This window comes from Malaya genurostris, chromosome 3, assembly GCF_030247185.1.
Source record: "Malaya genurostris strain Urasoe2022 chromosome 3, Malgen_1.1, whole genome shotgun sequence".
NCBI classification, from domain to species: Eukaryota; Metazoa; Arthropoda; class Insecta; order Diptera; family Culicidae; genus Malaya; species Malaya genurostris.
This window is the reverse complement of record NC_080572.1, coordinates 259,101,319-259,129,144: the sequence shown is the minus strand read 5'-3', so window position 1 is coordinate 259,129,144 and position 27,826 is coordinate 259,101,319. Positions and strand designations below refer to the sequence as shown.

The 27,826-nt window shown below is 36.7% G+C and overlaps 1 protein-coding gene across 3 annotated transcripts in view; it reads left to right on the top strand.

Moving 5' to 3' along the window:
* Positions 1 to 27,826, top strand: part of LOC131436607 (uncharacterized) — a 593,756-nt gene that overhangs the window by 221,517 nt on the left and 344,413 nt on the right. For 2 of the 3 annotated variants that reach the window (XM_058605424.1, XM_058605423.1), the window contains exon 3: positions 12,165 to 12,281. The exons of the other annotated variant lie outside the window; for it this stretch is intronic. In XM_058605424.1, coding sequence (XP_058461407.1) covers positions 12,165 to 12,281 — 117 coding nt within the window. The remainder of the gene's footprint in view (positions 1 to 12,164; positions 12,282 to 27,826) is intronic. 3 annotated transcript variants of the gene reach the window in all.

The following is a 27,826-nucleotide window of genomic DNA, read 5'->3' as shown; positions in this document are numbered from 1 at the left end:
AATTCCGAATTTTTTGATTTATCGTGCTACCTAATGCTAAAATTATTGTATTATTACATGATAATACACCTTTGCTATTCCAACAATGCAACAAATGAAATTATTGGTATTTGCACTGAATGGGTACTTTGCATATGGGACAGACATAGGTTGATCTTTTTTCACATTTTACTGAAGAAATCCTCAACTTTTATTGCAATTTCTGAGAGTATATTGAGGATAGATTTCATTCCTCAAGCTAACTCACAAATTGGCGAAAATCGATATGGGACTGATATGCGAGTATGGGCAGTTTATCTTGGCATCATAAAACTAACCGCACGGCCGCTTAAAAAATATTTCTTTGAAAATAAAACATGTCTCGGATGCTACAAAATTGTTCGATGTCATCAGTTTACGTAAGTTCATATGCTTATAAAATACAAATTGAATCTATAATCGTGACCTCTTCTACTAATATAATTTCGCTAATCTTTTTCAAAAACTGCATATTTATTGTCATCGCTATCGGTCGTTTCTTGTACATAACCCTGTAATTGTTTTAATAGCCTTATACGATTCTATCAGCACCTTTTTGAAAATCGAAGAATGCAGGGTAGTTTCCAATTTTCGTCTAATATGTTAATAAAGATATTGCGTTAATGTACAATTAAAGTGTTGCTTAAGTGAAATGAAATTTCACCTCCAGATAGGGCCCCAGATTTTGTCAGTCTAAATGTTTGAAATATTCAGATTTTTATTTATAAAACTTGGAATCACTGTTCCGGCTCAATATAGGGACAGGTTCAAAGATTTTATCGTTTATTCGAAACGATCCCAATACTAGTATAAAGACGTATTCCACATTAATACTTTTTTTTATTTATTTTAATTTTTTTCTTTTATTGTTAAAATTAAATTATTAAGATTTAAATTGGGTGTTCAGCCACAAGTGGTGACCTTTCAGTCCTATTATATATATGATTTGGTTATTACCATGAGGACATTATTTGCTTCCGCAATTCTGAGATTTTTGTGTAGGGAAAATTGTATTGTGTAATGGGGAAAAGGAACTTATATACTAACTTACTAACTAATACAGGGAGCGAATCGATTCAATTGAAGATTGCATCGATTTTTGTCGGAACACATTAATACTTTTATTTTCGCATTGCGTGTAAGCGTTACCCGTCGTAAATGAATGTGTTAGTGACGGAGCAAACTTTTTTCTACTTCCATTTTTAAAAATCCTATGCTTTTGGTAAGACATGGTGGAAATTCAAATAATTCTTTATGATAATTTGTGGAACTGGAAAGTTCCTTGATCTGCCATGTCGTCCAAAATTTGACCCAGAATTCATTATAATGTAATGCTTCCATTTCAATTGGATTCCAAAGAAGACGAAAAAATCGATTCCAGGCGGAATCAGCAGGTGCAAATTAACTGTGCAGCAAACTCAGGTTCGTTTGAAAACTTATTATTATTGAGCCATTTATCAAATTCGAAGTACAAATGGCTGTGGCTCCGGAGATACAATAGTATAAGTGACATAACCGACAAAACGCGTTGTTTTATTACCGCTCAACCTTCACAGAGATGGCTGAAACGATTTCAACAAACTAAGGCTTGTTCGTTAGCTACAACCATGGTGAGTAGAGCAAAGAAAAACATGACTAAATAAAAAAATAGGAACAATCTGTTACGATTTTCTGTTCGGTTTAGCCCCAATTCAAACTTCATTCCGCAATTTTTTACTCATTTTTACACTCTTCTGTGTAATCCTGCCAGATTCAAAAGCATTTTAAACAATTTTCACCACTAATCAAGTACATTAAAATTAAAAGTGATTTTTTTGGAATATACTTCATGTCTAATTTTCATAATAATGGTCATAAATGAAGAGAAATGATCGTTATGTATATACACCTCAACAGTTATGCATGCAGAAATTGAGTTTACTTTAGCTGACTGGAGTACTAATCCTTTGGTTGTTAAAGTTTCCACGCGAAAGCAAGAAACTTCCACGTGTAGTAACATGAAGACGATCTGCCGTCGATGGACAGTTTTTATAAATAAACGGTAGTGAAAGTAAAAGTCGCAAAACCGCAGCAAAGTTTCTAACTTCCTACTGGGCGAAGTTAATGTCCATCACATAATCCGTGTAGCTTCCATCTTACAGTAAAAGTCTGACAACAATGTTACCATACTTCGAGATTGTTCAAAAAGCTTATCGCAGTTCATCGTCGTAATTATCTCGTGTTTTTTCACCTGAATTCTCCTTCGGATAATTTTTTGAAACACGATACGAGATAAACGAAAAGTAATAAAAGTTCCTTATTCTTAGAAAGATTAAATTCGATTCACCGCGACTGCTATAGAAATATCCTATCTGTTAGTTGTTAGAAATCAACAAACCTAAACTTAATTGACTTTTCTTTCCAAGCAATCGGTGGAACTTCCGGTGCTGATTTCAATTTTGGTTTCGCACACTACTGAATCTCATAGAGCAAACCCACGAGATACTCACCGGTGATCAATGAAAGTGAAATCCATTAAAGTAAAAAAAAAATTGTTCATATATCAAAAACAGCGCTGTTAGATGTCGTCAGGATATCATAATAACATTCTTCTTGTTGTCTACATACTATCTTCGAGTACGAACCCGCAAAACTGAACAATTTGTCGAAAGTTTTACAGGATTTAGTACTGGGATTGGATCGATCGTAATAGCGTCGGGTTATTATTTCGGAACTGGGAAACACATTTCAAATATTATCAACAATTTGTGAATTTGACTATTCGGTTCCTTTTGTGGAATTTCAACCATTCTGTTTCAACAGACTTCGCAGTGTACTGTTTAGTCCGCAGAACAATTACATGGCTAGTCCTTATAATTCAAATAATAATACATAAAATAGTAGTTTAGTTTTTGAAGTTATATTCGTTACGAAGTATTTTGAGGTGTGCCTGAGTCAACGGCTTAGTAAAGGTACTACGGATATTTTTTTTGTTCTGATTATAGAGCTTTTAACCTTAAACTCATTTGACTCTTCGGGATAAAAAACTTTTTGACTCTATGTCCGGGGTTGGGAATCGAACCCAGGCGGGTTACGCGAAAAGCATCGACATACCCATCAAGCTATACCCGTCCCCTAATATTTATTTATTTATTTATTTATTTATTTATTTATTATTCCTTCATCTGACCAGATATAGTCTACATGAAGCATTGGAAGGGGAAAAGCCCAATTGAAGATCCAAACAGAAACTATCTTCAATTTGGCATAAAAACCCCTTCTTTTTTTCTAATTTCTATGGTTGGCTAAACTGACAATATAATCACATCACAAATAGTTTCATGTTACATAAATTGACATATTGGTTTTTACATAAATTCTTATACACTAAGTAAATTTCTTAAGTCTATCTTTAAAATTATCACATGAAATGGAAAAGTCGAAAAAATCATAGACATTGTTAAAAATACAACACATCCCCCTTATGGGTTCGTTCTGTCCATAATCAGTACGTTGATGGTCAAGTCTTAAAAAGTTCCTCGATCTTGAAGTTCTAGGTGGTACGTTAATATTAACTCGAGAGAGTATATATGGAGCGTCAATTTGACCGAATAATAATTTTCCAATAAAAGCGGCCCTAAAGATATTCCTCCTTTTGGCAAGCGTGTCCATACCAAGCAATCTGCAGCGATCTGTATAGGGTGGTAATTCTGTAGGGTTACGCCATGGCAGAGATCTAAGAGCATAACGAATGAACCTAGCTTGAACTGATTCTATTCGGTTAATCCAGACATCTATGTAAGGACTCCAAACTACAGATGAAGTTTCAAGGACTGATCGCACAAGGGTGAAGTACAGTGATCGAAGACAATATGGATCTTTGAATTCTTTTGCTATTTTGAATATGAATCCAAGATTTCGGTTGGCTTGAGCAATAATATGACAGTAGTGGTCTCTGAAGGACAGCTGTGTATCCAGTAGTACACCAAGATCTCTGACAACTGATACTCTCTCGAGACATTCTCCGGAAACAGTGTAGCTCCAAACAACAGGCTTTTTCTTGCGTGTGAAGGTAATTACAGAACATTTGGATACACTTAGCGTCAATCGGTTACGCGTACACCAATCACAGAAAACATCGAGCTGTTTTTGCAAAACAATGCAGTCCTCTTCGGATCGAATGATGAGGAAGAGTTTTAGATCATCTGCATAAATAAGCTTACATCCTAGTGGCAGGATAAAGCAAATATCATTAAAAAATAAAGAAAACAGCAAAGGTCCTAGGTTGCTACCCTGAGGTACGCCTGACAAGTTGGAGAAATTATCTGACTCGTTATTTCCAAGTTTGACAGAGAGAGTTCTACCAACGAGATACGATCTGATCCATTCAGTGAACGTTTTGGAAGCACCCAGTTTTCGAATTTTCGCAAGTAAAATAGCGTGATCCACGCGATCGAATGCTGCTTTGAGATCAGTATAATTCGTGTCCACCTGTGCCCCATCTTCCATACTTCGAATGCAATGCGATGTAAAATGAGCAAGGTTTGTAGCTGTAGATCTGCCTGGGAAAAATCCATGTTGATCTGTCGATATGTATGTTTTAATTTCACTGAACAGAACATTGCTCACGAGAATCTCGAATAATTTAGATCCGGCGCAGAGTGATGTAATTCCACGGTAGTTTTCTACATTTTGCTTATTTCCTTTTTTAAATACGGGAAACATGTATGATTTTTTCCAGCATTGCGGAAATAATCCTTGCGAGAGCGACTGATTGAATAAAAGTTTTAAGGGAGAGCACAAAGCATTTGCACATCTTTTCAGTATAATAGCAGGAATGCCATCTGGACCAGACGATGATGATGACTTCAACTTATTCAATGCAGTGAGTATATCAGCCTTGGTGAACTGGATGTTATTAAGGCTTAGTACATCACAAGGAATATCTCTTAGACCGGACTCCACCTGTGCTGAAGTAGATGGGACAGTCTCAAAAACACTTGAAAAGTGTTTAGCAAACAGCTTGCAGATTTCACCAGACAAACTTGAACTTTCATTCCCAAGAGTCATCATGGAAGGAAGACCGTTCTCCTTGCGTTTGTTATTCACAAAAGACCAGAAACGTTTTGGGTTCTGTTTAAGGTTGGCTTGAATCTGTAGAACATGTCTCGAATAAAGGAAGCGATTATACGCCTTGTAAGTGTTGCTGGCATGAGTGAATTCCCGTTTGGTAGTAGGATTACGTCGAATTGTATAGTGCCGAAGTGCAGCTGCTCTTAAACGTTTTAGTTGACGAAGGTGTCGATTTGACCAAGGTGGTTTTGGTCGAGGACGAGGGGCTGGTACATGTAGTCTAAACAAATAGTTGAGCACAGATGTAAATCTTTCCATCGCTACATTGACGTCTTTTGCATTGTCCAAGAGTAATTCCCAATCGATTGACTCCAATGAACTATTAAGTTTAAGAAAATCGGTTTTAAAAAAATCAAATTCTACATCTTCGACCACATCATTGAAACGGATTTTTGGTAGCATGTTAATTCAGCCAACAGAGGAGGATGATGGCAATCTATACCAACAAGTGCTTCATCAGCTTGACGCACGTGACAGTTCGCTAACGCTTCCTCGTTAACGAACAAAAGATCCAAAGTGCGATTCAATCTATTAGTCACTGTACAAATTTGAATCATGTTCAATAAAGACATCCCGTCTAACAGAGTGCTACTAGATCCCGACACGACTGAGGATGACGGATCGGCAGACGCAAATCCATAGGAAGTGTCTTTCCACACAATACCAGGTTGATTGTAATCACCAAATATTAGATGAGAGGTTGAAGGATCAAGCGAGTTTGCAACATTCATCGCGGAGTCAATATGCTGTTGTACTATGCTTGCATTAATTGCCAAATCTGGCGGAATATATACTACACCGACGCATACGTTGAAATCTTGACTACCTATGTTCACCCAAAGCTGTTCGATAGTAATGTTACAATTTTTGTTTGCTTTAGACATTAACCTATTAGTTACAGCGATGAGTACACCACCAACTCTTGTTTTACCAAAAAATTTTGGATTGCGATCGTTCCGATAAACTGTGTATCCAGGACCAAACAACTGCAGTGAGGAGATGTCATCGTTCAGCCATGTCTCGGACAGTACAATTACGTCATATTCTGCATCATAAACAGCAACGAAGAGGTCGTCGATTTTTGTGCGCAGGCCTCTCACGTTCTGATAATAGATTCTGAGTTGTGCAGTAGTTGAATCATCGTCGGGTATCTGCAATCCAGATTTGTTTTGAGGAGGTGCAGTATCGTTTGTAGCTTCAGAGGGACATATACCCTCCCTGGCTTTACCTGGAGAAAAAATCATGGCGGCACCAGGATCTGGGATGACAATCGATATGCAAGTGATGGGTACAGAATCGGAGACATATTTTTCAAGCGTTGACGGCAAACAGTAGTTGACGGCTGAGTCGGAAGCATCTGTGTCAATTGGTGGCTGCAAACGGTAGTAATTTTGAGGAGGAGCAGTATCATGTGTAGCTTCGAGAGGACATACATTCTCATTAGTTTTACCTGGAGAAAAATTCATGGCGGTATCAGGATCTAGAGAAGAAATCATGGCGGATGAATCATCTGGGATGACGGTCGACAGGCGAGAGACGGTAACTGAATCGGAAGCATCATTTTCACACAGTAAACAGGTGTAGACGGAAACGGAATCGGAAGCATCTATTTCAATCAATGGCTGCAAACAGTAGTTGTTTTGAGGAGGAGCAGTATCATGTGAAGCTTCGAGAGGACTTATACCCTCGCTAGTTTTACCTGGAGAAAAAATCATGTCGATAACAGGAACTAGAGAGTAAGGCATGACGGTATCGGAATTTGGAGATGACTTCATGGCGGCATCAAGTGATTGCTATTCAGCGCGGTGAATATATTGGCGTCTCCGTTCAACAAGTTTCTTATACACTGGGCATTCCAAACTGTATGCTTCATGTATTGTGTCCAAGTTTAATTTCTGATTTTTGTTCATCTGAGTACAGTTAGCGCAGCACACTGTTGTTGATTCGCAAACAGCCGAAGCATGTTCACCAGCACATTTAGAACAAAATATGGAAAACTGTTCCATTAGACGGAGCGTTTCACTCGATATTAGCTAGAATGCGTTGCATACGATAATTTTGTTGAATTGAGAGTTACAAATTATATGATTTTTTTGTGGACATTATGAATGTTAATAACCGTTATAAGGCTTAGATACATGCGTTGCTTTTAGTGAGTTATAGACGTTACGAAGCGTTACTTTATGTAAATTATAGGCGTTAGGAAGCGTTACTTTTTAGTAAGTTACAGGCGTTACGAAGCGTTACATAAGTTACTTTTTTGTAAGTTGAATGTGTTGCGAAGTGTTACATTCGTTGCTTTTTTGTAAGTTATAGGCATTACGAAGCGTTGCAGTTTTGTAAGTTATTCCCGTTACGAAGCGTTATATGCGTTACCTTTTTTGTGAATCATAGGCGTTACGAAGCGTTACAGCGTTGCTTTTTGTATGTTATAGGCGTAACGAAGCGTTACATGCGTTACTGTTTTGCAAGTTATAAGTGTTACGAAACGTTACATGCTTTACTTTTTTCTAAACCATGAGCGTTAGATGCTTAACATTTTTGTAAGATTTGGGTGTTACAAAACGTTACATATGTTTCATTTTTAAAAGGTACAGGCTTCACGAGGCATTACATTCGTTACTCTTCTGTAAGTTTTGTGTGTTAGGATGCATTATACGAGTTACTTTTTGTAAGTTATAGGTGTTGAAAAGCTTTACAAGAGTTTTGGCATTTAAATTTTGACATATTGAAGAGTCCCTTATTTTAAAAATTCAATGAAAAGGTCAAAATTAGGAAAGGATTAGAAATGATACTGCAACGACATGGAATACACTGATTTAAATTAGCCTCATGACATATCTTATCGAAAAGAGAACTAATTGAATGATTCTAATATTTTAAATGTTACCGACAGCCACGTACCCAGATGGGATGCCGAGGGGCCCTAGCCCCTCCCAAAATCAGAAACAGTTGAAACAACCAGAAACAAGTTTGAGAAATATTATCGGGCTGATGATTCTGTAGATTACACCGTGAGATAGAGGTTTTGAGAGTAACGTGATGGTCAAAACTTCACCGCACTATGATCCGAAACGGAAAATTTGCGTGACAAAAATATTTACACTATTTAATATTAGTTTTTTGTAGTTGGTGTCTTCACAAAAGTTGTTTGTAATCAAATGGTGCTCCCTTTGATGAAAAATATTACTAGGGTGGTCCTCATTTAGATTGAAATCTGAAATCCAACTTTTTTAATTGAACTCAAAAATGATTTTGATGTACAATAAAGTTATAGGAAATTTTATTTTGAGCAACTTTGCCGAGAAAAGCACCTCTCTAGCTTTTCATTTGATTGAGTTACATCAATTTTTTCGAATAAATTCTCATTTCTCGAATGGACAATGTATGGAACATTTGTAGAACTAATTTGATACTATCATTTTGCCGAAGGAAGTATGTTGATACGTTAAGGCGTTTAAGAGTTATGCAATGTTTTTGAGATTTTTGAAGGTATTTTTAAGACAAATTTAAATAAGTTTAAAAAATAACACCCTTCCAATTTTCTCTTAGATTTTTAATTATATTATGAGCTTTCAGGAACCACATACATTTTTATCGATCTGGCATCTAATGAATATTGACATTTGAAGCTTGACTAGTTTTTGATGAAAAAATAATCATAACTTTTTCTTGGTAGCTCATATGAAAAAGTTTGGTTGAACAAAATTGTGCGCAATGATTAGTACAACAACTCTTCTGAAGACAACTTTTCCATAGAACGTTTCACAAAAAAGTTAGAACAAAAAAAAAGGAGAATTTTCAGGAGCCACCCTACTTTTATTCGGAAAAATTTATGTAACTCGATCAAATGAAAAGCTAGAGAGGTGTTTTTTTTTCAGCAAAGTTGCTCAAAATAAAATTTCCTACAACTTTATTGTACAATAAAATCATTTTTGAGTTCAATTAAGAAAGTAAGATTTCAGTTTCGGACCACTGTGCACTGCCGATAAAGCACACACCGGCAGGTCCTATTAAGCAGAACAGAGTCAAAACCACATAAAACGGAGAATGAAACCGGGGTAAAATAAATGACATAAAAAATGATACAAAAATATTGACGACCGCAAAGAGAAAGTTCGCGAGTATGCCGTAGTTAAGCAAGATTCTGAAAATGAAAAAGATATCCTGCCGCTGTATTCCGCATACTTATTTACGGCTAGAAAGACGAACGCAAGCGCACTTCGAGTACATATTTGGCTGAATCCATTATTATACGCCAGAGAACAGAATGATTACCTGACAAAAGACTGAAGTCAGCACGAGTGTTTCGAAACGGCGCGAGTGCCTCGAAGGGCGTCTCAGTGAGACTCTATGCAGTGAATTGTCGTTATTTAAAGTAGGAATGTAAATGAGCTCATCATCATATATGGCATCATCACTAGTCTAGTGGATTGTTGTGCTATATAAATATTTCTTGGATATGTGCTACAGAAATAACATGACGGTAAACGTGAAGAAATGTGATAAAACAACCTTCTCTCGGACATAGTCACAAATTTTATTTGAATACTCCATGATGACATTGGAATATGTAAAAGTTCAAATTGTCTGTTAAAAACTATGGTAAAAGTGGCACCGAAAATTAGGTACATAACACACGGATCAATAAGTCCCGAGACTAAAGCAGGGATGGCGCTCGTAGTAAACCAGTGACCACGTCTTTCTAGAGTTGAAACCTTGCTTGAAACGGGTCAAAATTTTAAGTCGATACGACCAGAAACAGCTGAGTTATCGAGGTTGGAGTAAAGTCGTTTGTAGTTTGTTCAAAAAATGGAAAAACCGAGTTTCGTGTTTTGATAAAACATTGTTTTTTAATGGGTAAAAACACCGTGCAAGCGAAACAATGGATTGAAAAATGTTATCCGGACTCTTGTCCATCAAAAGCAACGATTTGTCGGTGGTTCGCCGAGTTTAAACGTGGTCGTACCGACACAAATGACGCGGAACGCTCGGGTAGACCTGTGGAAGCCGTTACACCGGAAAATGTGAGTGAAGTGACAAAAATTATTGTTAATGAAGATCGTAAAGTGAAGCTCCGTGAGATTGTTGAGATGACACAGATATCATATGGAGGTGTATTTACTATCCTTCATGAAAAATTGAGCATGTAAAAGGTTTTTTTTCAAGTGGGTTCCGCGATTGCTTTCGATGGAACAAAAATAGCAACGAGTCGATGATTCAGAAAGCAGTTTATCGCTATTTACTCGCAACAAAAAAGATTTCTTGCGTCGTTACGTGACCATGGACGAAACATGGATACATCACTACACTCCAGAGTCGAAGCGGCAGTCATCTGAGTGGCTGGCGAAAGCCGTCCGAAGCGTCCGAAAACGCAGCAGTCAGCTGGCAAAGTCATGGTGTCAGTTTTTTTGGGATACGCATGGCGTGATTTTCATTGACTACCTCGAAAAAGGTAAATCGATCAACAGTGATTATTATATTGACTTACTGGTGCGTTTGAAGGAGGAAATCACAAAAAACGACCGCACATGCAGAGAAAAAAAAATCCTTTTTCATCAAGACAATGCACCCTGCCACAAGTCGATGAAAACAATGGCGAAATTGAACGAATTGGGCTTTGATCTGCTTCCCCACCCCCCCATACTCGCCAGATCTAGCCCCAGTGACTACTGGCTCTTTGCTGATCTTAAAAAAATTCTCCAGGGAAAAAGTTTTGGCTTAAATGAGGAGGTCATCGCTGAAACTGAAGCTTATTTTGAAGCGAAAGATAAATTTTTTTATAAACATGGTATTGAAAAATTGGAAAAACGTTGGAATCATTGTATCACCCTAAAAGGTGATCTGAGGGCCCCTCTCGAAACATAATTCTGGGTATGGGCTTGCACCTGGACCATCTTCGTTTGGAGGAATTTTGGTCTTTCAAGTGAAACGTATTAATCATTCTTTATGTCACATCATATCATAGAGTTTTCCATTTACAATCGGTTCGCCAGGAACGGGACGGAATTTTTGATACAATAATCAAAATATCCTGCCACGACGCAGTTGCCTATTTAGCTCTGTGTTAATTGAAACTTTGAAAAGAGCAGTCCCTTATTTGTGTACTTAATTCTGCGTACGTGAATCAATCCATGGTTGTCTGTCTATGCACTTATGCAAAGCTGCCAATAATACTAAAAAGTAAAAAAAAAATCGATGAGGAGTTGGTACAAAAGTTTAAAGTAGGAATAAAGAGCGATGTACAAAAACTACGGTTGAGTGATAGAACAGATCATTATGAATTACTTTACTCTACACCTGCGTGAAGCCAATCTGCAATATCGTTCTCCAAGCTCGAAACCTCGCCATAAGAATCTCGTTTGGTCATCAACGCTTTTCTCGGATGAAGCATCTTTTTATGCATGGGTTCAGATGAAGCGCGCCTGGCTTGGTTTTCTCGGTTGCTTCCCACTGGTAATTGACTTTCTATGACCTTTCCACAAATAGTTGGAATACAGGGGAAATGTTTGAAATTCACGTAAGAAAGGAGACAATAAACAAATATACCTTACGCTACTAGCTGATATGGGAGTTAATTCCAGAATCTTTGATCAAGTTATAGATACTTTCTATCTAATATCTCAGTTCACTCAACAATTGTAAAAAACTAAAATATTTGTCGTTACGGCCGACTTTTTTGGTACTTTTTATTAATTTGTTACCGATAAAAACGCGAAGCAATTGTTTACTAATACGTCTCAATATCTTTTTCGGTATTAAAAATCAACAAGATTGAATGAAAAAAAGCTATCCTGTAGAAAAATGTAAAATTCTCCTGAAAAAGCATGGGAAATTCTAACACTTTCTTTAAAAGTATTCGTTGTTTGACAGTTTACAAACAAAGTAAAAATCAAATTGAACAATATTCATGTTCTGATTGTAACATTTTCCAGAACCCGTATCAAACTGGGAAGCAGCCTAAATATACATGCTTTCATAATAGCGTTTTCAATCGATTTCTTATCAACGCAATTTCGTTCATATTTTTGCAGGACGCTGCGGTCACGGTAGTCCTTGTGAGCAACTGTGCTATGAACTGCACGACGGAATGTACGAGTGTGATTGTGCGGAAGGATTTGAACTGAACAAGAACGGATACAGCTGTCAAGGTAAGTGTTGTTCAAATGAGGTTACCTGGAACAAAGCCGGATGGATTGGGGGAGGGAACGGGGTTAAGGTGCTACGAAAAACAAGATGCGTGTTCCATTCTTCTCTGTGTTTCGATTGTATTTTCTTACCGTGTTCATCACAGTACGTAAAGAATACATCAGTGCTCTACTTTAAAACAATAATAGTGATTCCGCAGAGCTGTGCTGAGAGCGGTTTAATGAAAGCTAGAATCGAAGTGAAAAGGATCAAAAGCTTTCATTCTCTGATGCCACAAAGCGTACCACTGTAGGAAAAGTAGGTCATTGTTTAGTGTTAACTAATGTGAACAAGAGGTAACAGCAATGCTTTTCTATATTGTTGTTTACCTAGAAAACGAGAGTCAAACAGATGAAAGTGTTTGATATGGCTTAGAAGTCATGGTTGATCACAGCCTGAGCAAAACAAACAAACAAACGTGGCTTCCTTCAACCTAATGAAAGGCATTGTTCGTGGCCAAGGTGTGTGACACCGGTAATCTGGAACGGCATTTTCAAAGATGTCGGTAGTTCCAGAAAATGTTTTATGTTTTAAGGTGCCGTGTATTATAACACATTATTAGCCAAAATATGTGTCCACTGCACGCTGAGCACGATAAAGGTGTATTTGGAATGGATGAATTAACATAAAATGTAAAAAAATACCGACAGAATTTCGATTCTGCAAATGATCAACATTAGTCCTACTTCTGGTTCCGTGTCACTCACTTTACTCGTATATGGCTGAACCGATTTCCTCCGTCCAAGATTACAATGGAAGGTTTTAAGATCCTATAAAAACTTTTCAATCAGATTCGACTTCCGATTCAGGAGATTCTGGGCGATTAATGTAGAAATGTCAATTTCTTCGGCTACACCGATTTCCGAATTCCGGTTCCGAAAGTATCCGAAATAGAGGAGGCCAATCGTTCCCTCAAAGAAAGCCTGAACGAATTTCATACACAAAAATTCCCACACAAAATTAATTAATTTTATCCGACTCTGGAATTTCAGGGTTGATGAGTTCTTGAATTCTAACCGTCATAGAAGATGAAGTTCGGCTGAGAATTATTCCAATCTATTCGTCTTATTTATCATGGCAATTCGAACCGTTTTGGGTTATGTTGGTTCGTGAATACCGGCTCTGAAAGTACCGTAAATAATTACCAAAAACTCTGAAGTAGAACTCACTTGGAATGGTTTAACGATTGTCACAAGTTTAGATGCAAAGTAATATTTTTATGGTTTCATACAATTTTCTTTATCCAGTTGTGCAGTTCCGAAATTATAGGGTAATGAGTGATTGGATTTTCTTACAAAAAAACACTTGCGGATTGATAAGAAAGGTATCATCTTACTGCTAGGTGGAGTAAGAACATTTTCCTAATAGGCAGAGCTCTAACCTGGATGTTTTTTGCATGTACCAAGATTTTTTTTGACGCAGTGGCAAGATACAAAATTTGTATAATTTTCCTATTCTGAACCACACAACGAAACTTCATTTGCATCTTTTTGTATAGCTTGCGCGATCGTACTTTAGCCAACTTCTTCAGCTTATCGGCACCATTTGGAGTCACTATCTTCTTGTAAGTTGAAAGTCTGATTCACGTGTTAGCTTAAGGTACGATTGACGACAACACTCTAAGCTTACTTGCAACATAACAGACTAAAAAGGTTAGGATTCTTTTTGACGTTTCTGCAGCCTCCAATATTCGGTTCCCTCTGATGAATCTGGATGTCGATATACGTTGTTCTAATTGTACAAATGATACGTACCACACAAAAAAAACAACGTTCATCTTAAAATCAACTTTAAAAGAATAGTTTGAAGATTTTTTAAATACAATACACATAACGTCGTAAATCCACGCAAAAATTCTTTCTTTAACCCACCTAGTGGTGGATAATGCCTTTTTCATGCCATTTAAATAGTTCCATTAAAACATTCGTAAGATTCTATCCACGCCCATGAGAATCGTGAGCTTATCGAAAAACCTAATAGTAGCGACGTTCAAGTATTTCGAAAATCGAGTTTGATTTGAGTGGTAAAAAACACCACTTTTTTAGCTTACGTCACTTATACCACTATATTTCCGGGACCGGAAGTGCCAGTCATGTGATCTTCGAACTTGATTCACAGTTCAGTAGCCGCATTCAAACGAATCTAGGTTTGTTAATATCACCTTAGACACCTCTGCGAGAATTGAGCGGTAAAAATTATCGCGTTTTGTCGGTTACGTCACTTATACCAGCATGTCTCCGGAACCAGAAGTCACAGTCATTTGATCTTTGCACTAGATCGATGGCCTAATAGTATCTTTCAAACGAGCCGAGGTTTGTTAAAATTGTTCAGTCAACTCTGAGAAAATTGAGCAGTAAAAATATCTTTTGAACACACAAACATTTTACGATCTCGTCGAACTGAGCCGCATGGTATATAACACTATGGGTCTCCGTGGTACCGTTCAAAAGTCAGGCTTTCCACCTATCCTAATATCTCTCTATAGAGAAAGACCAATCTTATTCTCAATCCAACTAGTGGTGTGAAAATGCCTTTCTCTTAGTATTCATACAGTCTTCTTTTTCCATAGGTATAATTTTCTGAAGCGAATTTGGGTTGATTTTTAACACATACAGATTGTTTCGGTTAGCTCACAAAAGCATGACTCAACGCATACGCTGCATATTCGACAACATTTTAGAAATTATTTAGAAGTATTAGTAATACTACAATTAAACTTTATCATTGGTTACTTTGTGAAAAAAAATGCGGACAGAAAAAAACGCGGACAGAAAAAAACGCGATTTGTCGGTAACGTCACTTATACGATTATATCTTCGGAACCGGAAGTATCTGTAATTTGATCTTCAAACTGGATCTATAATCACGTAGTAGCTTTCAAATAAGTTTTTAATAGTTGAAATTGGTTCAGCCATCTCTAAACTAGATTGGACGGAGTGAAAAAATGCGTTTTGTCGGCTACGTCACTTATACCATTTTATCTGTGAAACCAAAAGTGACATTCAAATTTAATTTAAACGAGTTTAGCTGGTAAAATCGGTTTAGTCATCACTTATATCATTATATCTCCGGAACCGGGAGTAACTGTTTATAGATCTTTGGAAGGTTGTCAAGCGAGCCTAAGATTTGTTAAGATCGGTTCGGCCATCTCCGAGAAAATTGTGCGGACAAACACCCACACATACATTTTTCGCTCTCATCGAGCTGAGTCGGATGACATAGAACGCTGGGGATCTCTGGTGTTCTGATCAAATAGTCGTTTCATCCAGTTATTTTAGGACCTTTTAGTACCAATTTTTTTAAATACACTTGACATTTTAAAAGGGGTTAAGGGGTAGAAAAAAAGAGCAGGACTTTTTTGGGGAATTATTTTGGGATCCAAAAAATGGAGTAATCCGAATTTTGTATAAAGTACAATATGTATACTTAAGTACAAAAAAATTATCAGTGTTATTAATTGAAAAACAAATAGGCAGCTTGACGGCATTTCCGCGAAAGTGCTGCATTTGGAGCTGGTAGGAAACATAAGTCAAGTAAATCTTGACCAATCGATTTAAAAGTTTTACAGTATATTCTCGATAGTTATCTTCACAGAGGTACGTAGTGGTCTGAATGAACTGAATGAAATGAACAGCTCTTACGCAATACGAAAATGAAAGTATTGATGTAGAGCACATCTTTGTACTAGTATGGCAGTCGTTTCGAAATATGCCGTTCGAAACAGGGTTGCCACATATATAGATTAATTTGTATTTTATTTCTCCTGAAAATACTGATTTCAATGTGAAAGAAATGAAAAGAAAAAATCCACTAAAAATTCACATTTTTAAAACAAATATATTTCGTGTTTGTATGGGGATTAAGAAATCAAGTACACCTCATTTATATATTCTCGTAAAAGTACGCCGATAATAGGTGTGGAGGATTTCAATATAGATACATCAAAACTAGATAATATTGAATTCATTGATTTCATGAGCAAATATATGAAGTTGGATATAAAGTCTTCTCCTTCACAAGCTGCTACGCTTGGAGACCCATGTACTGATCTCGCATTTGCTAGAAATATCAATGAAGAAAGCCGTAGATATATTTCATACTTTTCATATCATAGGTCTATGGTATGATTGATGAACCAAGCGAATTAATGTGTTCTTCATTGGAAGATTATAATCAGTTGTGAACGCTATACATACCTATGCCAGCCATATCAGTATCTCATCCACGGATATCAGGTCAACTTGGAAATAGATGACGGTGGTCAGTGGCATCCATCGGGACTCGAATTCAACTCGTCGCTCTCCAACACCAACCAACCATCAAAAAAGGTTCTTTCTTGAACCTTGAACAATATCGGCGAATGACCTAAAATAGATAATAACGAAATAAACTAATAACAATAATAATATAAAGAATATTTCGAAATATTTAATTGTGTGTCAGAATGTTCGATGTAACTTATCCGTACTTTAGTGTAGGTGTATCGTTTCAAATTGTAGTAGTGAAGAAAGAAAATGCTTTTGCACAATTCGCATAATCGATCAACTAACTGATACTTGTAAGTGTGAAGGAACTGTGCCAATATTATTCGTATTTGCGACATCCAGTTATGTCTCAGACATTACCCACTCGCTTTTTTATACAAATGACGCACATGGAAAAAAACGAGAGAAACATTTACCAAAAAAACCCTTGAGTTTGGAAATCCGCATAAATATACCGCACAACTACGCAATTCGCATAAAAAGTCTCCAGTGTCTTACTAGAGTTACTGATTTGTCATAGTCATTCCAGAAAAAAATTAAGTTGCGTGTACCGAGTGAAATTGACTATGAGAAATTTTCGTGGGAGAAGATAGAAATTTTCGTTGAGGAAGTTAGTTTAAGTCATAGTTATAAAGCTATAGATAGTTTTGATCAATAAATCATGAAGGATAGTCATGTGCGAATGTTTGTATGTAACGTTTTTTTTTGTACTAACTTTTCTCAGAGATTTTCACAAAGTTAGATTCAAATGGAAGGTCTTGTGGCCCCATACAAAATTCCTAAATATAATTTGGAGTCAACTTTCGGTTCCGGAATTATGGGAGATAATATGCGAAAAAATGTGAAAATAAGTGCACCAACTTTTCTCGGAGATGGCTAAACCGATTTTCACAAACTAAGATTCAAATGAAAGGTCTTGCAGTTCCATACAAAATTCCTGAATTGGATCTGTCTTTCGGTTCCGGAGTTGTGTGGTAAAATATGCAAAAAAAGTTAAAATATTAGTGCTACTTAACTCAGAGATGGCGTAACCGTTTGTAACAAACTTAGATTCAAACGAATGGTCTTATGGTACTTTAAATTGTATTGAAATTTTACCCGGATCCGACTTCAGGTTCCAGAATTATAAGGCGATTAGTGTTGAAATTCTAATTTCAAACTTCTTTTTCACTTTTTTCAGAAATGGTGGTACCGATTTTCACAAGTTTAGATTCAATTGAACAGTTTTCTACACAATTTTACAACATCCTCCGAATTTTTCAGCCGTTTTCACCCTGTAGATAGATAAAAGTATTTCAAAGGTCTGTATGTTTTTGGTTTTGGCAAATCTTTCAAAATGTCCATCGAAAATTTCCTAAAACCACCCGCGCGCATGGTACCTGGACGATGGCCTTTTGCAATGAAAAAAAAATCCGATTTTTTGAAAATTCTACAGTGGTGTAAACCCTTAAATCATGAATAATATTCATGGTTTCAGGAGATGATAAAGGATAAACGATAATTGTAGAGTTTGAATGACTATTTAACATTAACAAATGTAAAGATATGCAAATACCTTTGAATTGTTTTGTCTGTAGCTTCATTTTTTTTAAAAAGGTATTAACGTCCAGTGTTGGTGCTAATATGTGCTTCTGTGGATCAATCGATAAAGAGAGATAAAAAAAATCGTGCACAATTACATTAAAAATTAAACAATTCAAAGGTTTCCATAATTATAACAAAAATAAATATGGTGGTGGATGCACTGAAAATTTAGTCATGTGACCAATTAGAAACTTAATCTAGTTTAAGCGCTTAGATTGTTTGAAAATGAAAAAATTGAGATTTGAATTCTTTTATAAAAATTGATTTTTTTAACCCTTTCTACATTTCCTTGTGTTGTGAAGTTTTTAAGATATATCCTTTAACTAGAAGTAAATGATGATGACTTGCTTAAAAGATCAATCTTAAATACAAATAACCCCAAGGTATAAATCTGGACATATAAAACGATTTAATTTTATAGTTATAATTTTAGAGAAAGAGAACGTACAAACTCATTATTTTTATAAACAGTGAATCAATTCAAAAGCATCGATAATCTTCGGAAAGTGTCGCTAAATACTATGGTAACAATACAAGGAAGAAAATGCGTGAAACAGTTCGTTTTCATTGATTTCACTTTCGCGTACTAAAAACCACTTGATTCCGCAATTTTGTATTTTTTTGTAATTTATATGATATATGAACGAATATTGTAACATTTCGATGCAAATGGTAATTGAAATAAAGCAAATTCGTACTATATAACGCTTAATTGCTCTTGTTACACTTAGTTTAGATTTTACTTGATCAGACCTTGTCAGTTTCTTGCCATCAAGTTAGATAACATGATAATTGATTGTATCAATAAAAGCAGTTATAAGCTAATACTGAGCTTATGTAAAAAGAAGTATATTTAATATACTCAAGCGAACACGTTGTGCAGCAGACAGCAGAAAATTGCACCGACACACAAGACAATGCAAAAGCGACAATCCAGTAAGCGAACGCATATACTTAACAATGCAGTCAAGTGGACGCTTCTTGCTTTATTCACAGGCAAGTACCTACTAAGTAAAGAAATGTTTTGCAGCATATATTTATAGATTCCTCTTTGTGCGAAACTTTATACTGCTACTGCTAAGAAATTCGAGGTTTGAGCAGCAATCAAAACAGTCAGCCGTGCGAGAGAAATCAAACGGACGACAAACGGAAAACATAGATCGATTCAAATCAATTTTTCAATAGTATGCTATTGAATTACTGAAACGATGTTGCCATATATGTTTAAGTTAAATGTTTCCAAATCGATTGGTAGTGAATTGTCTAAATGCATCAACAAATGACTGAGTTATTATGGTTCAAAATTATGACAGACAAAGGTTACGCGGCTATTTTTTAAACTTCTAATTGACACCCGGCCCCGTATAGTGAAGAGTAAGGCATTTTTAATGCCAAAAAGTACATGCAAAAATGAAATAGATTATTTAATGGAGGTTTTCACTAATTTGTTGGTAATTTTTTTGAAACCTATTTCAATTTTACTGAAGTATACAGTAACAGGGTACCCACATTTTAGAGGAAAAACCGTATGTCTAGAAACGAAGCTTTTCCGACGAAAATTGGCTGGCTGGCTGTGCCTTACATTCTATGCACGTTGCTCTTCTCTGACTCGTACGATTCTTCTTCACATGACCTTTGAACTACATTCTACCAAATCCGGACAACATATTGATGAACACAATCCCTCAACTCTCGATAGAATTCCAACCCTCAGCTCCGCTCCACGATGCGGTCCAATTCGCAAATGTATTCATGGAATCGTTTGCCACACCGTCGTCCGCACACTGTCAACCACGTTTCACACGGGGGGGTTCGTAAGGACGAACGGTGGTCCGCAAATGAGAAGATCGGAACAAACCTCAAGTCTCATCAGTAGCACACAGTAGCAGCATCTGGATGGCAGCACAACCACCGGGAACATTCACATGGGTGATAAACCGCTTGTAATCCGCTCTGTTGAAAGTGAGCCCGGCTGGTGCTACTAATGTTGGGGTTGTTGTTTTCCGTGCAGCACGGGGATTAAATTAAGACGAATGAATCTATGAATTACGAGTGGCACTGGGATAGTGTGTAGTATGTATGTTACGAAGAAGTGAGAACCAAAGGGAAAAAGTGTCGGCACCAGTGAGACCAAAAGTTAAATGGTAAAATTTTGCGAGTTCATTCACGTTTCCGGGCATTCCGTCTCACGGTTCAAACAAATGTTTTCATGTTAAATGAATAATATGGCATCGGAAGTTATTTTTTTTTTCGAAACCATCTTCCACTGAACACGCCGTCTATCATCCGATGTCGACCGTTTTTGCATATCGGAAGCGAATTTACCAACAGAATGCAAAGTGTGAATCATTTCTCTTTTTCGGTGTGCTTCCGATACCTCGTGGCTTAGCAGCGGTACCCGCCCTCGATCGAAAATGTCGATTAAGAGTTCCGGTTAGAAAAAGTTACCAACCAGAGCGCAGCTGTTTCGGCTGCTTCATCTTAGCCCCATTTTGGTCACAGCGATACGAACGCTGGATGGCTATTGCCAGCTTAGTAGCTTTAAATCACTTGATTTGTCGGAAAATACTCGGAGAAATCCGCCTACTGCGTTTTTTTGTGAACATAACTGGGCGCAAATTTATACTAGGAGTAAAAATCTAGAGAAATGGATTTTCCGATACCAAGCTACGGGAAGCTGTTGAATGCGATAAATCTTCTATCACTGCACTGGACTGAGCAAAAACTAGAACACGGTTGTACCAGTGGCTTTCTTTCTTTCACTAGTAGTTCTATTTTACCAGGTGCTGTTTTGATCTGTCCAAAGCTTTTTCTTGTTTGCATATTCCATTTTGACTAGCTCTGCTTGGTTTCCGACGCAGCATTAATCCTAGAATAAGCCTGGCTCAACCCAAGCGAGTGTATGTTTCAATTCTCAACTATATACTTCCTGGTGCAAATCCGAACACTCTGAAAAGTGACCATCGTTTGGAATCGATTCTGGTGTTCGTAGACAACTAGGGAAGTGAAATAAAGCTGTCGATTGAACCTGCCAATAGAACTAATAAATGTCATGAGTGCTCATAAAAATAAGTGCTCAGTACAATATAAGTTTATTTTTCTTATTCAATCTGAATCGGTTTATCGTTTCATTGGGTAAGAAAATTTTAAAAACCTCTTTCGACTGCATTTCGTTGATATGCTTTTCCTTGGAGTAGAGGTGTTTCCAATTCTATCTACGGAATGCTGAAGGATAATCGGCTAACTGATCGGGGTTTCGTGCATTGATTTGAAGAATCGGTTATTATCGAAAGCGTTGTTGCCTTTTGTCATATGGAAAGGCTATGTCGTCTGTACGAAAAACAAAGCCGTAGGGCCGAGTTTTATAAGTCATTCGTCAAGATCGTGAATTGTGTGTGTATTATGCGTGTGCATATAACATTTAATATTACTCGATTTTCGTGAAGATGGTCGAATCGAATTTCACAACTTTAGATTCATATGATTGTTAACCCCTGTTTTTTCAATGTTTCAAAGAGCTAAATATGAATGTTTAATTTCTCAGAGATGGCTAAACAAATTTGAACAAACCCTTATTACAATTTGAAATTACGGCTTTCGACTTTTTACAATTATCATAAGTATTTTAGCTTACCAATCTGAACTGACTTAGAGCAAGTAATGAAAAATGTTAATGACTTCACTCTTGCAGGTCACTGCAATAAAGGAAGTAATGTTAGTTCAACACTTGTTCCTACTAGTGAACGAGTAATTCTCTGCATCACCACAGATGTCACAGGTTGGATTGATGTTAGTGGGACTAGGAAACGATTAGGATTTATCTTGGTAGATAAAACGGTCTAATTATTCATTAATAAAAATTCTACACGCGATGGGTAACCGACTCAGAACGGTAGTCAATCGATTTGAAACCAACTGATTCCCTAATCGTACTTCGAAACGCGATACCATGGACTATTGATGTGTAATAGTTAAGGCCATCGTCCAAGTACCATGCGCGCGGGTGGTTTTAGGAAATTTTCGATGGAAATTTTGAAAAATTTGACAAAACAAAAACATACAGACCTTTGAAATACTTTTATCTATCTACAGGGTGAAAATGGCAGGAAATTCGGAGGATTTTCCGAGTCTTATCATAAATAGCTCTGAAAAATGAGTGTTTTTGTGATCTTTCACAATTATCTGGAAAAATAATGCGATGGCATAAATTTGTTTAGGTTTGACGGGTCGGGTACGGACGACAATTTTATCGCTTATAACGGGTACGGGTCGGATTCGGGCTCAAAAGTGTGGTCGGGTCTCGGTCATTCGAACCCGGATACTCGCTAGAATGAATGCCAGTTTAGTTTCGAACGATATTTGTCCGAATAAAAAGTCTCATTCTCCTTTACAGACGAATAGACGAAATGCCGTGGTTTGGATTTAACATTGAAAACAGTTTGACTAATTTCTAACAACTTCATTTTCGAATGTGATAGTGATTTGCAATCAATTCGTTTTTTGAATGAAACATTTAGAAAGCATAACAGTAATAGTAAAATGCTTGTTTTGCCTTTCTCATATAGAAAGGTTATGCAATCACTGTGAAAACCGACGCAAAATGTCTGTGTGTGTGTGTGTGTGTGTGTGTGTGTGTGTGTGTGTGTGTGTGTGTGTGTGTGTGTGTGTGTGTGTGTGTGTGTGTGTGTGTGTGTGTGTGTGTGTGTGTGTGTGTGTGTGTGTGTGTGTGTGTGTATGTGTGTGTGTGTGTGTGTGTGTGTGTGTGTGTGTGTGTATGTGTGTGTGTGTGTGTGTGTGTGTGTGTGTGTGTGTGTGTATGTGCGTATGTGTGTATGTAACGTTTTTTTGCACTAACTGTGCTCGGAGATGGCTGAACCGATTTTCACAAACTTAGATTCAAATGGTCTTGTGGTCCCATGCAAAATTCCTGAATATTATTTGGATCCGACTTCCGGTTCCGGAATTATGGGGTAAAATGTGCAAAAAATTGTGAAAATAAGTGCATTAACTTTTCTCAGAGATGGCTGAACCGATTTCCACAAACTTAGATTCAAATGAAAGGTCTTGAGGTCCCATACAAAATTCCTGAATATTATTTGGATCCGACTTCCGGTTCGGGAGTTAAGGGGTAAAATATGCAAAAAAAAGAAAATATGGGTTCTAACTTTTCTCATAGATGGCGCGACCAATTTTCACAAACTTAGGTTCAAATGAAAGGTCCCTGTGGTCCCATACGTAATTCCTGAATTTCATGCGGATCCGACTTCCGGATCCGGAAATATAGGGTAAAGTGGGTTAAAAATTGTATACCATCACTGAAAATGGGGAAAAAACTTAATTTTTTTTCTAAATCGACCTCAAATGTTTTCCAAATAATAGTTTTTATCAGTAGACGGTCAAACAAACCGATTTCGGTTATTCTTTTCAGAATCGAAGAAAATAATTTTGAAGAATACCACAGTATTATATATGATAGTATGATTGATATGAGAAAGGCATCATTACACCACTAGGTGGATTAAAACAGGTTTTACTGGTGAGCCTTCAAATATATGCACGGTTCCAGGTTTTTACGCATCAAATTTTACCATGTCTATTAGGTATTTTATGGAAAATATGCCATGGGTAAATGGCTATTTTTCGCAGATACTTCTGATCGGACTGCTATTTTAAATGCATTTTTTTACTTTGCACGAAGTTTAAATTCAAAATATTATTCATCGACTTGAAAAAAAAATTGATATTGAGTACGATATTTATATAATATGTAGTATTCGTCACTTCTTTGATGCTTGGAAGCTTCTTAAAAAACTACCTGCAATACCGATACTTCTTTTTGTCTGTACCAGAAATGATGGTTTGAAGTTAGATTGATGTTGTTCCTATGTGTGTCCGGTGTTTGAAAGTGTGATTGATTCGATCTTAAGCAGTAACACGAATTTGGCATACTTTCGACCGTATCGCATACGGCCGTTAACAAAAAGTGACGACAATGTTAAAAAAAGTAATGGAATTGGACGGAAGTTTTTTTCTTATTGATCGTTAAAAAACTTCGTTGCGTCCTTGGATGAGGAATAGTTTTCTATAAAGGAAGGATTCTTCCAAAGTCTAAGTAGTCTCACAATTTATAAGAGATATATAAAATTTAAAAATTTTTATGATGATCTACTTCTAATCGAAATAAATTCATCTTGAAAAATTTGATATACTTCGGAAATGGATCTCGAATAGTTGTACTAAAATTACTTTGGAGATAGAGATCACTGTACATGTACATTTTTAGCATACGATTGGTTTTATCTTCAGGCTAAATATGTAGCATTCAACCATTGTTTGATTTGGCGCACAGTCGTAAAGATCGCAGCATAATATTTTATGAGTACTCCATGATAGATAAACCTCGAAAAGGACTGATAGACGAAAATAAAGAAAATGAAAACCTGAAAAAAAATCTCTACAGTCGGAGCCCGCCATCTTTCCAACACTTGGAATATCGTTCTTCCAACTGAACTATTCTAGATGTGATGAACTCTGGAAGCAATCCGATTTTATGAAACTTTGGTATCACACCTCATTTTGCACTCTGTCCCCATCACCAAGTAGATCACATGTTTTGACGTGAATAAGTCTTACTTTTCGCCTTTTCAAAATTCGCCCTGATAAAGAATTGGTAGAACTTTTTTTTTCATAAATACGTTTATTTAATAGGCCATATACATAAGTTTTTCTTCGCCGTGGCATCCACAATACATAGTACTTTAAACCTAATACATTTCGAATATCATATTATTATGTTGGTATTCATTAGTTAATCTAAACATTGTTTTTATCAAGCGAGTTGCTATTATAAATTACATTAAATGAAATACATTTATTTTGTACATGATTTTATAACTATTTCAGGTTTGTTTGTATCAGTTCATCACTTTTATTCAATATCATATAGTTAGCTATTGGTTGAACTCATGGAAGAGAAAACAGTCTAACATAAAGTGAAATTTAAATTGGAACTCCAATGGACTTAATGAAATCTTAAAGAAGTTGCATGTAAGGAACGTCACGACAAGCAATTCGTGATCCGTCCGTGTAACTGGGACAGTCTACCTTGGGTACGCAAGGAATTTATTAGTTGAGATCTGACATCACGATACTCCACGCATGTCCAAACAACATGGTCAATATCGCGGTAACCTTCACCACAAGCACAATGATTAGTCTCGGAAAGTCCAATTCGAAGGAGATGTGCATCTAACGTGTAGTGATTGGACATGAGTCTGGACATCACACGAATGAAATCTCTACTCACATCTAGTCCCCTGAACCATGCCTTTGTCGATATTTTAGGAATAATTGAGTGCATCCATTGACCCAGATCATATTTATCCCAAGAAGCTTGCCAGCTGACAAGTGTTCTTTGGAGAGACGCGCTATAGAATTCGTTGAAAGCAATCGGTTTCTCATAAATTTCACCCTCAATAGCACCACGTTTGGTTGAATTATCGGCTCTATCATTGCCTGGAATGATAGTCGGACCCAAACTATTGTGACTTGATAATTATTATTCAATATGACGTTCAGGCACTGTTTTATTTTGCCCAAGAAAAACGGTTCATTTTTGCCAGCAGCGTTTGAACGAATGGCTTCAATTGCACTCAGACTATCTGTGAAGAGAAAATAATGGTTTGGATATAATGTGACGATTACACTCAAACTATAATGAACTGCTACTAACTCTGCTATATAAACAAATGCAGGTTCTTGAAGCTTAAATGAGACCGAAACATTATTGTTGAATATACCAAACCCAGTAGCCTCTTCAATTCGTGATCCGTCCGTGTAAAATATTTTCTCAGAGTCAATATGCCTGAACTTACTTGTAAATATTTTTGGGATTTCCAACGAGAGTAGGTGTTCCGGGATTCCACGCACTTCGCGCTGCATGGATGTGTCGAAAAATAAAGTTGAGTCAGGGAAATTTAGGAGGCTGACACGGATAGGAATATATCTTGAAGGGTTGATTTCCTGTGACATATGGTTAAAATATACTGTCATGAATCTTGTTTGAGATTGAAGCTCAACTAGCCTTTCGAAGTTATTAATAACCAGGGGATCTCAAATCTTATTAGCAGTCGCGATGAAAGCTCCCAAAAACGATCTTTCAGTGGATGAACTCCCGCCAGAACTTCAAGACTCATTGTATGTGTCGAATGCATGCAGGCTAAAGCAATTCGCATACAACGAATTTGCTCAAGTTTGATATTATTAGAGTTTGCAGCGAAACGAAAGCAAACGCATCCATATTCCATCACTGAAAGTATCATTGTCTGATACAATTTTATTAGATCTTTCGGATGAGCACCCCACCAAGATCTTGTTATTGTTCGAAGAAAATTTACTCTTTGTTGGCATTTTGTTATCAAAAACCTAATGTGTCCTCCCGACGTGCATTTGGAATCAAACCACACCCCGAGCTTTATGAAAGTCAAAACCTGTTGGATCATTATTCCCATCATATGAAGCTGAAGCTGCGCGGGATCATGCTTTCTTGAAAAGACGTCCAGTTCTGTTTTCTCCGCAGAGAATTCGATACCCAGATGAACAGCCCAAATGGACAAGTTATCTAAGGTATCTGGCAATGGTTTTTGCAGATCAATAGCTTTGGGTTTTTCGCGCTATCTTGTCTTTTTCGTTTCGATGTAGTCTCAGGCGACCAGCAGCAACAAAAAACAGACCTTCTGCGTCGTAAAAACGCTCAGGATTCTGGTCCACCTGAATGTTTTAAAATAATTTTAGGTTTATGTTTAGCATTCAGTTTTAGAATTCATATTCAAAAGATAAAACATAGACTCTGGAACTAAGTCCTAATTCTAGATTCTGGAACTAGTTAGTTACTTCATTTAAGTTCGAACTTCGTATCCGGAATTCGCTTTCTGGAACAAAATTCAGAATTCTAGAACAAAATTGGAAATTCTAGAGTTTAGATCTGAGTTCTGATTGATCTGATCAAATTTTAGATCTAAACTCCGAATCAGAATTTTGAAACTGGCTACTGAACCTAAATTTAGTTCCTGAATTCAGATTAAGAATGCTGGAATTGAACTTGGGTTCTGGAACTAAATATTGGAACTGAACTCAGCGCCTTAATTCAGGTTCGAAATCCAATGTCAGTGTTCAGTTCTATAATGAAATTCGGAATCTGAATTTTGAAAATGAATTCTATTCCAGAATTCTAGAACTAAATTCATGAACTAAATTCTTGATCTGGATTCCGAACCTTAATTTTTCAAATGAATTCCAGTTTAAGGTTCCAAATTTAGTTCCAGTTATACTTTAGTATAGATGCACTGTTTCAATTCTGGAAGCGAAGCTGTAAAATTTGCAAAATTCACACATTTAAACGATTATCGATATTCGGAAGTGTGGAAACAGCATGTCAGTTTCGTTCGCATTCACGTTCTCCAGTTATGACTCTGACATTACCCATCCGCCTTTTTAGGAGCGATATTGCCATCAATTGAAAGTAAATGGTACGATTTTTTCAATGTAACCGAAGGTCAAAATATTTTTATGATAAACTAATGGTACTGAGTTACATTTCTCAATACAGAATATTGAAATTTGAAGTTATTTATATGAAATCCAGTTAAATTTTAGTATTT